Below are 12,356 nucleotides of genomic sequence, written 5' to 3' on the forward strand. Positions count from 1 at the left end.
AGAAATCGTTTGGTAAGGAATTTATTCCCAGCTTTAACAGGTAATCTGATAACATTCTCGGATTAGTTGCCTAGCCCTGCACTAGGGGAAAGGCCGTGGGTTCACCAGAATCTGTAGGGTTCTCCTCCTGCCTCACCTGTACTCTCCAAATGTCCCATCATCCTCCTTCATGGGCTGGACCTCGGGGTCTTGGTGAGCGTCTTCTTTCTCTTTCACTGGAGAGTAGAGGACAAAATGTTATCATGCTTTCATGACCACTTTAACGGGCGATGAAACCCAAGGCTTGGTTTCCTTACCTCAGTGGTTCTCAACCTTTTCAAGCCACGACCTCCAAAATAATCATATTTTAACTGGGGACCCCCCACCCTGACGAGCACTAAGAGTTGAGGCATTATATTTTATATAACACGGTTCTATTGTGAAAATAGCAGATCTACATGCTCACTACATGTGTGCATGTAGATCTGCTATTTTCACAATTTCGGCCTCTAATATTTGCCAATTTTGCCAATTTTAGAGATCATAAATTGTGCAGATACCCTCTATATACTTAAACGTTATGTTGGTTTGTTTACTGGTGATAGAGAAAGCAATGTTGCACATTAAGTTAATCATCTGGGGACCCCCCCAAAATATTTTGTTGAGAACCACCATAGCAGGATAAAAACGTGACAGGCTGAATAAAACGGCTGACATTATAGTACACCATGACATAAGCAATGCAGCAGCTTTAGCTATAATCAAATCAATAATGTCTAGATTTACTGTAGCCAGTGTGTCAGTGTGCATTTACAGTACTGTCTATGTGTCCACATGCACACCCATGGCTCTGGGCACTCCTAAATCGAATACACCCAGTATTCATTTGATTAGCTGCAGCCACATTGCTTGCTAGCCTGCCACGTTTTTATCAGCTGTAGTTTTTTTGTTTTTACTTTAGCTATTGAAAAATAGCAGATATACAAGCTCACAGCACGGCACCGAGTGCCGCGCTGCGAGCTTGTAGATCTGCTATTTTTGAAAAGTCGTGAAAATGTGTGCATTTACGTGTATTTTTTTAAGCGAACATTTGTAACTCAAATGTTGCTTCTGGGGGGGGTCCCTGGAACTAAATATTTTGAGATGGGGGTCCGTGGCCAAATACATATCATTTTGGGGTTCCTTCACATGAAAAGGTTTGAGCACCACTGACATAGAAACATAGGTTTTTCAAAAAAAAACCTTAGAAGGATTTGAAATATTCAAAGACCTTTCAAGATTTTTCAAAAATAGCAGATCTACAAGCTCGCAGCGCAGCACTTGGTGCCACGCTGTGAGCTTGTAGATCTGCTATTTTTCAATAGTTAAAGCACAAAATGTGAGTGAATCCTTGTACCCAGGGCCCAGAATGTGGTGTGACAAATTAGTTTTTTTCTTTTCTTTTTTTTAAACCTAGACTGGAAAACAAACTACAAAAGCGTTTCATGCCACTTCATGTCCTATTTTAAACAAGGTAGCTGATCTACAAGCTCACAACACATGCCCATCAACTATGATACCTTTTTTACATAAGTATACCACTGTTTACCGCTTTCTTAAATACATAGTTTAGTCCAAACTTTCAGGTGAAAAATGCACCTTGAAGGTCTCTGCTTCTTCTGCAGATATTTCCTCTTACGAATAAATCACTGATGTTTGAATTTAGGTCATAGAACAATCTTTCCTCCAGGCCTCTCCTCCGCACTCAATATTACTGTATCAAATAAATGTATATCGCATTACCTACAGTACCTCAATCAGGTTTCAAGTCTCCGAATTAGATTTTCATACAACACTGAAATTAATAGAATCCAAGAGTTACTGCAAAAATCTAAAAAATAGTGGCATTAACACTAATACTGCCACGTATATAAATTAATTCCATTCGCTGCCATGAGGTTTTCAATGTTAATTTACATTTCTTTGCTGGCAGCTGGAATGCACCATGTGACCAGTTGTAAACACAAAAAATGTCTTAACAGAATATGGCTGTCTTGTGATTGGGAGAAAAAAAGCGCAGCAATGAATAATAGTGGAGACACAGACACACATTACTCACACAATACATTCACATAGGAATGTATTGTTGTCTAGTTTTCTCTAGTCTCTCTGAACAGCCAATCAGCTGATTTCTTTGCTGTCACGTGATTCACTGAAGCACATGGCTATCCAGACTAGCCATGTGCAACTGGTCTTTCATAAGGTATGGTACAGTACCATCTAGTGGCCAAAAAGAGAATGACAGTTAAGTCAATGGCAGTGAACCCCCAATAAATGAGACATAACTCATCATTGGCAGTATGTACTGTAAATTGAGTCATAGCCACTGCGAGTATGGTCCTTTAAAAACCATCAGTGTGTAACGTTTCACGTTCATTTTCAATAAAACCATTATTCAAACATCCGTGCGTGTCTTCATCCTGTCCTAAACTTCATGCAATATTCATACGTGTGTGTGTGTGTGTGTGTGTGTGTGTGTGTGTGTGTGTGTGTGTGTGTGTGTGTGTGTGTGTGTGTGTGTGTGTGTGTGTGTCTGTGTCTGTGTCTGTGTCTGTGTGTGTGTGTGTGTGCGCGTCACCTGGGTATTTCCCCCCTTTATTCCTCTTGATGAAGCAGACAATGAGCAGCACCAGAATGAGAAGGGCAATGGCACACATCAGACCAATGAACCAGCCCTGTGTCGCTATGTCTACCTGACGACTGGCTGCCGCTGGAGGGAGGGAGAGAGGGAGGGGGAGAGGGAGAGAGAGAGGGATCAGTGAATGATCGAAGCCTAGTTTCATTCCAGCTGCGACAGAATCCTCCATTTCATTTCATGCTGAGGAAGGCTGAGGTTGAGAACGGAAATAAAAACGCTGGCACGCGCATAGGATGAGTCTGCAGTCTGTGTGAAGGAGACAATTAATGCATTTCTGGGTGAAGGGCTGAAATAGGAATTAAAACAAAAAAGGGTTAACATGCGATGGCTCTCTGAGTACTGAATGAAAGAAAAGAAAAAATATTGTTTTAGTAAAATCAAACAATCAATGGAAAAGAATTGGCAGATGATGTCGCCAGCATGGCTACGGTACTTTACAATGGCTTCATTCACGGCATATTGACCTGTGTATTTATCGGTGGAAGAGTAGCAATAATAGCTTTAATTTACAGATCACTTATGAACAAGTGCTCTGTAAATAGTGACAACATTGGACAGCAACAGAACAAGTGGAAGTGCATGATGCAAGTAAACACTTATAGTACGGCATTATTTGCGTAGCTGCTGCATATTACTTCTTCAAAGGTTACAGTAGCGCTTCAGTTATTACAAGAAGTGCTATGACCATGGTGTGCATTACTGTAAACTGGGCATCATTATAGCTAGTATTATAAACACTTGACCTTCATTACACTAGTAAAAAAAAAATCTTAACAGCTGGAAATCATACTAGACACAAAAACATACATAATACTGAGACCCTAATAAAATATTATATTTCTTAAAAAATCTAGAAAAGAAATAGAGTGTGCAGTGCACACTGGAAAGTGTCTTGCTCCCACAATAATTATTTGTACCTGTTACTGACCAGTTTGTGTTGCACCTGGACTTTCTAGTGGTTGTGTAAGCTTTTAGTTTGCTTTTAAATTGCACTTGTAACTTACAAGTGCAATATATAATATAATATAAGTGCAATATAAGTTGTAAGCCTATATAAGTGTAAGTGAAAAGGTGAGAATTTGAAGTTCAAACGTGACGTCAGGCCACAATGCCACAAAGGACCATTGTAAAATACAGTGCTGGCTAACTGGTAGTACTGATGATGGGAGGTGGAGTATGGAGGGATATGGAGGATGACTAGGGCTGGGATCCTTTAAGGATTTTAACGATTGCGGCACCTTAACGATTCCCTCTTAACGGTTCATTTTAGCGATTCCAAATGGACCCTAACAGGACTGTAACTCTGAAAGAGTTATGGTTGGTCCATGAAATTAAAACGTTTGAGAACCACCGGTATTGTAATAGAGGGTATGCATCATTGCCACTCACCTAGACTGAGTGGCAAAACATAAAGCATTGGAGTTGGGAAGCGCTTGTTGGGAAACTCCTCCTGACTCCTACTGACTCCTCCTCACTCCTACTAACTCCTACTGACTGCTCATGACTGCTACTGACTCTGTTTTAAGCCACTCAGTAGGCGTTCCCGCATAACTTCCTGCTACAACGATATCAGCGTATACCCTCCATTGTATAGCAGACTTGAAGTCCACACACCAGCTCTGACTGGTGTGATGATAAAACCGTTTTTTGCCGGAAACGGTTCCAAAATGTGATGGAAACCTCCTCTCGGTTCCCCCTTGGTTCCGGATCCCAACCCTAAGGATGACGCAGGCAAATAAAAAGAAACGATAACTACAGATAAAAGGCTATCTCTACCGTGAGGCATGCCGCCTCACCTGGCACCGTAAGCTGCACCTCGTCTGTCCTGTGCACCACGGGGTCGGCCTGGTCGCTAGCGACCACGCGCACCCTGTAAGAGGTGCCCGGCTTTAAGCCCTTTATGGTGTGTGTGTGTGAACCGTTTACCAGCTCCTTCTTCCAGTCCTCTTTACCTGGAACGGGGGGGAGGAGGAGGGACGTGATTTTAGGAGGCATGGAGGATATCCGTTGTTTGACAATCAGTGTGCAAAACAATTTGAACAATTGTACACTTAATATTCTTAAAAGAATCACATTAAAGACAAGCTGAAGTGAAAATATATATATTTCGTACCCTTTTAGAGCATATCTGCAGTCGTACTTTGGGACATAGTTAATAATATACCCAAAAAAGAAATAAGCAATTACTAGTTGTTTCCCGAAATTTCTTTCACCGAAAGTCCAATAACGATTTCTTACCGTCAAACGAAAGTGTCAAGCGTGTTTACATCATCAGGTGACAAATAATCTCAACCAATAAAACGTGACTTCCACCTGTAAATCAATCTTCCGCACAAAGACTGATTATATGCTAGACCCCAGAGGACGTTGTTATAAATGATCTGATTTGAAAGCTAAATAGTACACTGAAATATGTCAAATGTTTCACATTTGAGGAGAGAAAGAGGCAGTGCGGTCAAATAAACTTGATCCAGCACTTGCTGAAATATACAGCACACATTATTGTTTGGTCAAGATGAGCTCCAGGTGGGCCACAGCACTCACCATGCCCAGGATGAGTGCTCATATCCGGGTAAAAGAGGAGCAGATAGACTGAGAGTGTCTGGAGTGTCACGATACGGAAAGTAATTACTCTACAACAAAACATTTCAGCTTGTCTTGAAATGATTTAATTACACAATTGGCAATGTTCATGGTTACAGTCACATGAGCATGCATTTGTATTTTGTATTTTATGTCTTGGTAGCTTTGCAAAGACCAAAGTAAAGCCTTACTGTTGTCTACAATATATTCCACAAATATATTCTTATGGTGTCCAAAGTATTCCCAAGTGATGCCTATGCCGTCCTCAAACACAGACGTGTTGACGGTGCCAAACACGGGGCCTGCAGGACGCACTGACCACATGGGAGAGAACACAGGATAGTTTTCAATGACTTGTCTTAACCATTATATTGTAAGCATTGTTTCAATTAGGGCATTAACGAAAAAGTCGACAAATCGACTCAGTTGACTTCATTACACAAGTCGACTCCCACCAGAGAAAGTCGAAGTAAGTTGAAATAAAAATAATACTTTCTATTGTGAAAATAGCAGATCTACATGCTCACAACGCCTCGCGATGCGAGGCATTGTGAGCATGTAGATTTGGACAATGTTTAATTTGCCATTTTAGGAAACCTAAATTTAGGAAACCAAAAATTAAGGGACCCATACAAATATTTCCTTGACCCACAAATGGGTCCCGACCCAGTGCTTGGGAAACAGTGGCCTAATGCATACCAAAGTGGGGGTCCTTGAATTTAAAAGGTTTGTGAACCCCGGTGCTACAGTAAATGTTAGACATCATGCTATACAGCAGCGTAGGAATCAGAAGTTAGAAACCTGGGCGGGTGGGGGCGGGTGGGTCAGTGGGGGAGGAGGAGGAGGGGGGGTGTGTGCTCTTGTGAGTCGGGGGACCAGAAGGTGGCGCTGTGACGGGGGAGGTTGGGTGAGGAGGGGGCTCAGTGACGCCTGGAAGAACACAGAGAAGAGTGAGACAAGGCATGCGCAGGCACACACAGACACACACGCACACACACTTGTATTACTACAATTGTGAGGACATCAACTTCTTCTTCTTTCGTGTTTCATCGTCCTTGATGATTGGTTGGCGACATTTTTGTTACTTAAGGAAGGCCATGGGGCTGGCTGTCGTCTTCTCCCCTTGCTGACGTCGGCCTAGGCAGGGTTCGAACCACTCACCCTTCCGCATGAAGGGCACATGCACTAACCACTACGCCAACGTCGCGCCCCATTTTTAACCATAAAATGACAAAAATAGCCAATCTGCAAGCTTCTATTTTCAGTAAACGACACCAAGCCTAGTATGCTATATTAAAATTGGCTCCCTTAAAGGACGACTTCGCAACTTTTCAATCTATCTTCATATAACTGGTTCTCACTAATGATCATGATAAGATAGCACTTTCTTTCTACTCTGTCTGTGTCTCATAAGTTGCCTTTCCATAAAGCCTGTTAATGCGCATTAAGGGTTTTGCGCAAAAAATCATTTTATGGAAACACTTCAAAATTCGAATAAACGTTCATTATCCGCAAAAACTTTTATCCGCTTGGAGGAGGTGGATATGGGACCGACCGACTTCAAACTCGGCACGTGCAATGGCTTCCGAACGATATTATGTCCATATATGGGCAAAATCCAGTTGTCCCGAACCGCCGAGTCAACCAATAGGCCTATTATATAGTAATAATACAAGTGTACACACACACACACACACACACGCACGCACGCACGCACGCACGCACGCACACACACACACACACACACACACACACACACACACACACACACACACACACACACACACACACACACACACACACACACACACACACACACACACACACGTACATACACACACAACAACAGAGTAAGTTACAGAAAGTATGTAAGTATGTAAAGCTGCCTTTTGATAGTATTTGATTGCATGCTGTGATAATAAGTAGTTACTATAGTTCAGAGTTGAGGGGAGCACCTATGCAGTTAGATCTCTCATTGCTCATGTGAATTGAACACAGTGGAGGCATTTATCCTGCATATCGTCACTGTCGGGCAGAAAAACCTTGTATCTTCAAGTTTCAAATTGGTACGCCTTTTTCGTAAAGTAAAGCCCCGCTTCATCATATAAGACTGTCGCACAAAACCATGGAAAATAGCCGATCTACAAGCACACAACGCCTCGCGGTGCGAGGCGTTGTGTGCTTGTAGATCGGCTATTTTCACTAATTTAAATCATTTTTAAAATGATAAATACAAGAGTACGGTTTTGGACATACATGGTTTCCACCCGACAACAACGATATCCTTCCCCATCCTTCCTTGCATTTCTCGCTCAGCTGTTGACAAGCGACTTCATTAAATGACAGCTTTAGTCGTCAATTTTGGCCAGTCTAAAATATCATTTATGCTCATAATGGCACGGTATCACTTGACGATATTCAAATGACCAGGTGATGATATTGGGACTAACCAAGCCATATACTGTACCAGAATCCATACCCATGTGTATCAGGAAAAAAAAACATCAATGAACCAAATATTTTCATTCCACAACTGCATAGGACCCCAAACTAATGACAGTCAACTCTGAAGCAACGTTTGCATCATTTAGTTCCAGTCAAATCCTAGCAACTTCCAAACTACAGTAAATATCACCAGGAGTCTTACCTTTGTTACGATTGTGTTGTCAAACTATGAAACTATGGAATCTCTGAAAAGGTTGTGGGGGTCCCTGCTTCATCTCTCTCTCAACTAAGGGGTCCTTGGCCTGAAAACGTTGAAGACCCCTGGTGTAGGCTATATATTAATTTAACTCTTGAGAGTGTAAAAATATACCCCTAAGGGTCTATGCAAACTATTTGCAAGAGTATTGACAATATACAATTGAATTGAATTGAATTGAATTGAATTGAATTGAATTGAATTCAATTCAATTCAATTCAATTCAATTCAATTTCAATTCAATTTCAATTCTAGTATTCTATTCTATTCTCTTCTATATTGTATTGTATTTATTCTGAACTGTTGGACTGCCTCCTTAAGGAAGTGTTTCTCAACCACTGTGCCTGCCTGCCTGGGGACCTTTGGTGTGCCCCTGAGAAGGGTCAAGTGTGCCCCTTGATACTGCTTGAAAGCCAGCATTGTATTTATCATTTTAAAAACTAGTGAAAACAGCCGATCTACAGGTGCGAGGCGTTGTGTGCTTGTAGATCTGCGGTTTTCACTACTGTTGTGCGACAGCCTTGTATGATTAAGCAGGGCTTTACTTTGCCAAGAAACGTACACATTTGAAACTTGGAGATACAAGGTTTCTTCCCGACAGTGACGATATTTACACCCCCGTATTATGTTGGTGTGGCCATGGATTCATGGGACATGAAAAGTGTTGAGAAACACTGCCGTAAGGGACTGGAACCAAATCTTGCAGACAACCTATGCCTGGGGAGAGCATCAGAGCATCAGAGACGAGGACTTTTTAAAGCAGCGTTCCTCAACCGGTGCGACCTGGGGTTCTGTTCTCACAGGGTTGCAGGCTGTAATGGACAAACACTGTGCTGCTTGATACAACGGGTCCCAAGTGTAAAGCCAGTTGAGAACCACTGTTTTAAAGCTTGTTCCTTAGACTTTGGGGGTTTGTTGAAGAGGTAAAATACTGAAAAAGAAAGCATGGCATGTACAGCAGAGCCTTTTCTTTGTCAGTGCAGGGAAGTCCTACGTTGAAGGCTAAATTCCAATGTTAAAGCCACTAGGATCAGATGCCATGGAAGCATATTGTAGCTACAGGTTTAAGTACTGAAATTATAGGCTACTTAAACACGGAAACCTGTGTCTTGTTTGGGACTACACATACGCATTTTCCAGTTCCCAACATAACATACTGTATGATCCTGTTACTGTTTAAGTACTTAGACAACATCCTTTCCATCAACATGGAGTACGCCGCCAAATTAATCGTCACGATATTAAACCGTATAAATATACCATCGTAAAAATGCACTTGTCCCAAGCGAGACACACTGGTGTTGATAATCAGTGGTGTGATATGGATTTTAGAAGTGTGGGTCCTCTAAATTCATGACGTCATGCGCGCACGCTGTTTTTATTGTTAAGTGTGTGTTTAGTGTGTGCATATGAGGCGCGCATGCGTGCAGCAAAATAAGTGTGGGCTCGCCGAGCCCACGCGAGCCCATGGCATCTCACCCCTGTTGATAATGCAACATCCCTTTTTCAAGTTTAATCAACTGTCGGAAATGCTAGCTAAGATGGGAGTTGGGAAAGGGTCAAATATCTAATGATAATGGGGAACATGCAGTTTCCTCCGGGGGCAGACTTGTTTTACCTTTGCCCGACTCTAGAGGCGGTTGTTGGATAAGAGCTTCAGGGAGCAGGGAAGGAGAAGACAAGGGAGAGACAGTGTGAGAGGTTCAGTAAGGAAGAGACATCAGGGATGGGACGATACGAAAATGTCATATCACGGTTATTGTGACAAAAGAAATCGCGATTTACGATATTATCGCGACAATCAAAATCCATATTCCTAGGGCGGAACATTTGCCACATTTTGCCATATACAAGCTCACAACGCGTCGCAACGCGACACGTTGTGAGCTTGATCGGATATTTTTGGGCAAAGACATTTGATAGAGAGTGAAAAAAAGACGTATATTATAAGTACCTTTTACCAATTATAGAGGGTTCAAATGGTACCGGATATGCAGCTCGGCAAATAAAAGGTGAATTGATCCGAGTGCATGACGGAGGACGATATCACGATAAATTAAATCTCCACGATACGATTATCGTGAGTGTTTTTTATCACGATAAACGATAATATCGATTATCATCCCATCCCTAGAAGAGACATCAGGGATCTAACAAGTTTAGCTCAGGGAAGCAAAGTTTGCACCACCACAAACCAAGATGAGTACAGTAAGTCACCTCAGACATACAGATGACACAATGTGTTTTACAGTCATTGGGTACTAAAGACCCCATAAGCACATGCAGTGTTTTCATATTTGAATTCTCAAAACCATCAAATGCGGGTTTAGCTTATAGTAAGCTTTGCAAACCTTTTAAAAAAGACTCAAAAATGGTACGGTTTTCTTCCTGAGATGTGGTCCTCTTATTGGTTGTATATTGCTTATGACAAGAACCGGCCCTGAATAATAATGATACTTACTTGTGTCCATGATTGTGACTGCCTCCTCTTCGAGGGCAGGGCCGGGCCCCTTGACCGTCTTAGCGTGGAAGTAGAACTTGTAGCGCGTGCTGTTCCTGAGGTTCTGCAGCGTGATGGAGGTCATGTTGGATGGGAAGCTCATGACTTCAACGGGTCCCAACTCACTGGTGCTGTTGACTGGAGAGGAGAGGAGAGGAGAGAATGTTGATGAACTACTGTAGGTCTAGCGGCACTATGTAACATTTCTCCATGAATAAAATGTCATTTTGTCCAATCTGTATGGAGTATGTTAATACAATATAACATATACAATTGGGGTGGTTGTGTTTTGTCTTCCTGCTCTTCTATTGAGACAATTAGATTGTAGACACAATCTAAATGTCACCTACTGTAGACACAGGATCTGACACAGATTTTGACCTGGTGGTCAAGACTCAAACAGTTACCAGTGATGCTAATGAAAGCTCTGTTACATTGAGTGTAGCACAGTGGTTTCTCAAAGACAGAATCTTTTCAGCAGGGTATACGTTTGCAGGGGCAAAAAATACAACTTCCAGGAAAATTCAGACCCACCTCTCAGAACTCTCTCTGCTTCATATCTTGACCAGGCTTTTCTCTTCGCAGATGAGTAAGCGTGGCTACGCGAGGCTAGTTTGACCGGAATGGTCATTAGTATCATTAGTAACACCTGTGAACCTGCAGGTTTAGGCCCAATTTCTCACACTATGGCTTTGGTCGGGCTAAACCGGTTCTGATGTTGTGCATGAAACAGAACTGTGCTGAAGATAAATATTAACCTTACCACTAGAGGCCAGTGTTGTATGGAAGTACAGTAATTCAGCAGCGAAGTGTGATGTCACTTCCGTGAAATGGCGTGAAATGTCGCCTTCTACGGGGTTCATGCTGGTATTGTCGCCATTGAGGAATTTGCGATCACCGCATATAAGAACTGTGTCAAAAATATAAACACACCATGTGCTCTCAGCGACAGTCTGTCCCAGACACAAGTGTCTCTCTGTAGTTTCCAACATTTAGGACAGCGTTGATTACATTTTCTCTGACAACAGGCTATATCAGATATGAATGAATATCATAAACTATGCAGAACCCCCCCGCTGACAGAAACGCGCACATGGTGTGTTTATTTTTTTAACACAGTCCTTATATGCGGCAATCGCAAATTTCCCAATGGCGATTTGAATACAAAACAATACCAGCATGAACCCCCTAGAGGGCGTCATTACGCACAAATGACGACATGGCTTCGTTTCTCTATAGTATAGTACACCACCTCTGTTCCTTGTAAAAAAAAATCTCAATACTAGATTATATTTTGACCATGTGTCGATTCCTTTTTTTTTTTTTACTGATGACACAATTCCTCACATGTAAAGTACTCTATAAACTGTATACTTATTATTGATTGATTATTGATTAATTGATTGGTTGGTTGATTGGTTGATTTAGAACCATTAAACCTTGCCTGTGTCATGTGGCATCACACCACAAGCAAGAAGACAACACCACATACAGTACAAACACATGGCATTTACATGACTTCTCAGTTTGGGAAGAACAGTTGATGTTGCTTTCATTACCTGGTTGATATTTGAGTGTGTATCCGGTGAGGCGTCCTGTGTTGTTGACTGGTGGACCCCATTCCAACGTCAGAGAGTCAACATTTTGGTTGCTAACCTTGAGGAAGGCCGGTTTCCCCGGAACTAGAAATACAAGAAACAAACCACCCGTTCTTTAGGGGAAAAAAGAGCTACAGAGATAAACAAAACATGAATGTAGAATATGTAAAAAAAAAAAGAAAATAGAACTGAGATTGAAATAGAAAAATAGCAGATATACAAGCTCACAGCACCGAGTGCCACGCTGCGAGCTTGTAGATCTGCTATTTTTGAAAAATCTTGAAAAGTCTTTGAATATTTCAAATCCTTCTAAGGTTT

The 12,356-nt window shown here is 41.8% G+C and overlaps 1 protein-coding gene across 3 annotated transcripts in view; it reads right to left on the reverse strand.

Moving 5' to 3' along the window:
• The window catches only part of LOC308309201 (neuronal cell adhesion molecule-like), a gene marked incomplete at its 3' end in the record, with an annotated part of 156,937 nt that overhangs the window by 11,022 nt on the left and 133,559 nt on the right, over window positions 1–12,356 (reverse strand). For 2 of the 3 annotated variants that reach the window (XM_080754697.1, XM_080754696.1), the window contains 4 exons: window positions 12,000–12,122; window positions 10,402–10,578; window positions 2,597–2,728; window positions 137–215 (listed from right to left, as the gene is read on the reverse strand). In XM_080754697.1, the coding sequence (XP_080610823.1) occupies window positions 137–215; window positions 2,597–2,728; window positions 10,402–10,578; window positions 12,000–12,122 (511 nt within the window). Of the gene's footprint in view, window positions 1–132; window positions 216–2,596; window positions 2,729–10,401; window positions 10,579–11,999; window positions 12,123–12,356 lie in introns of those variants that run through there. The other variant, XM_080754698.1, reaches the window with a different exon arrangement.

This window comes from Nannobrachium achirus, assembly GCF_963921795.1.
Source record: "Nannobrachium achirus genome assembly, chromosome: 23".
Lineage (NCBI taxonomy): Eukaryota > Metazoa > Chordata > Actinopteri > Myctophiformes > Myctophidae > Nannobrachium > Nannobrachium achirus.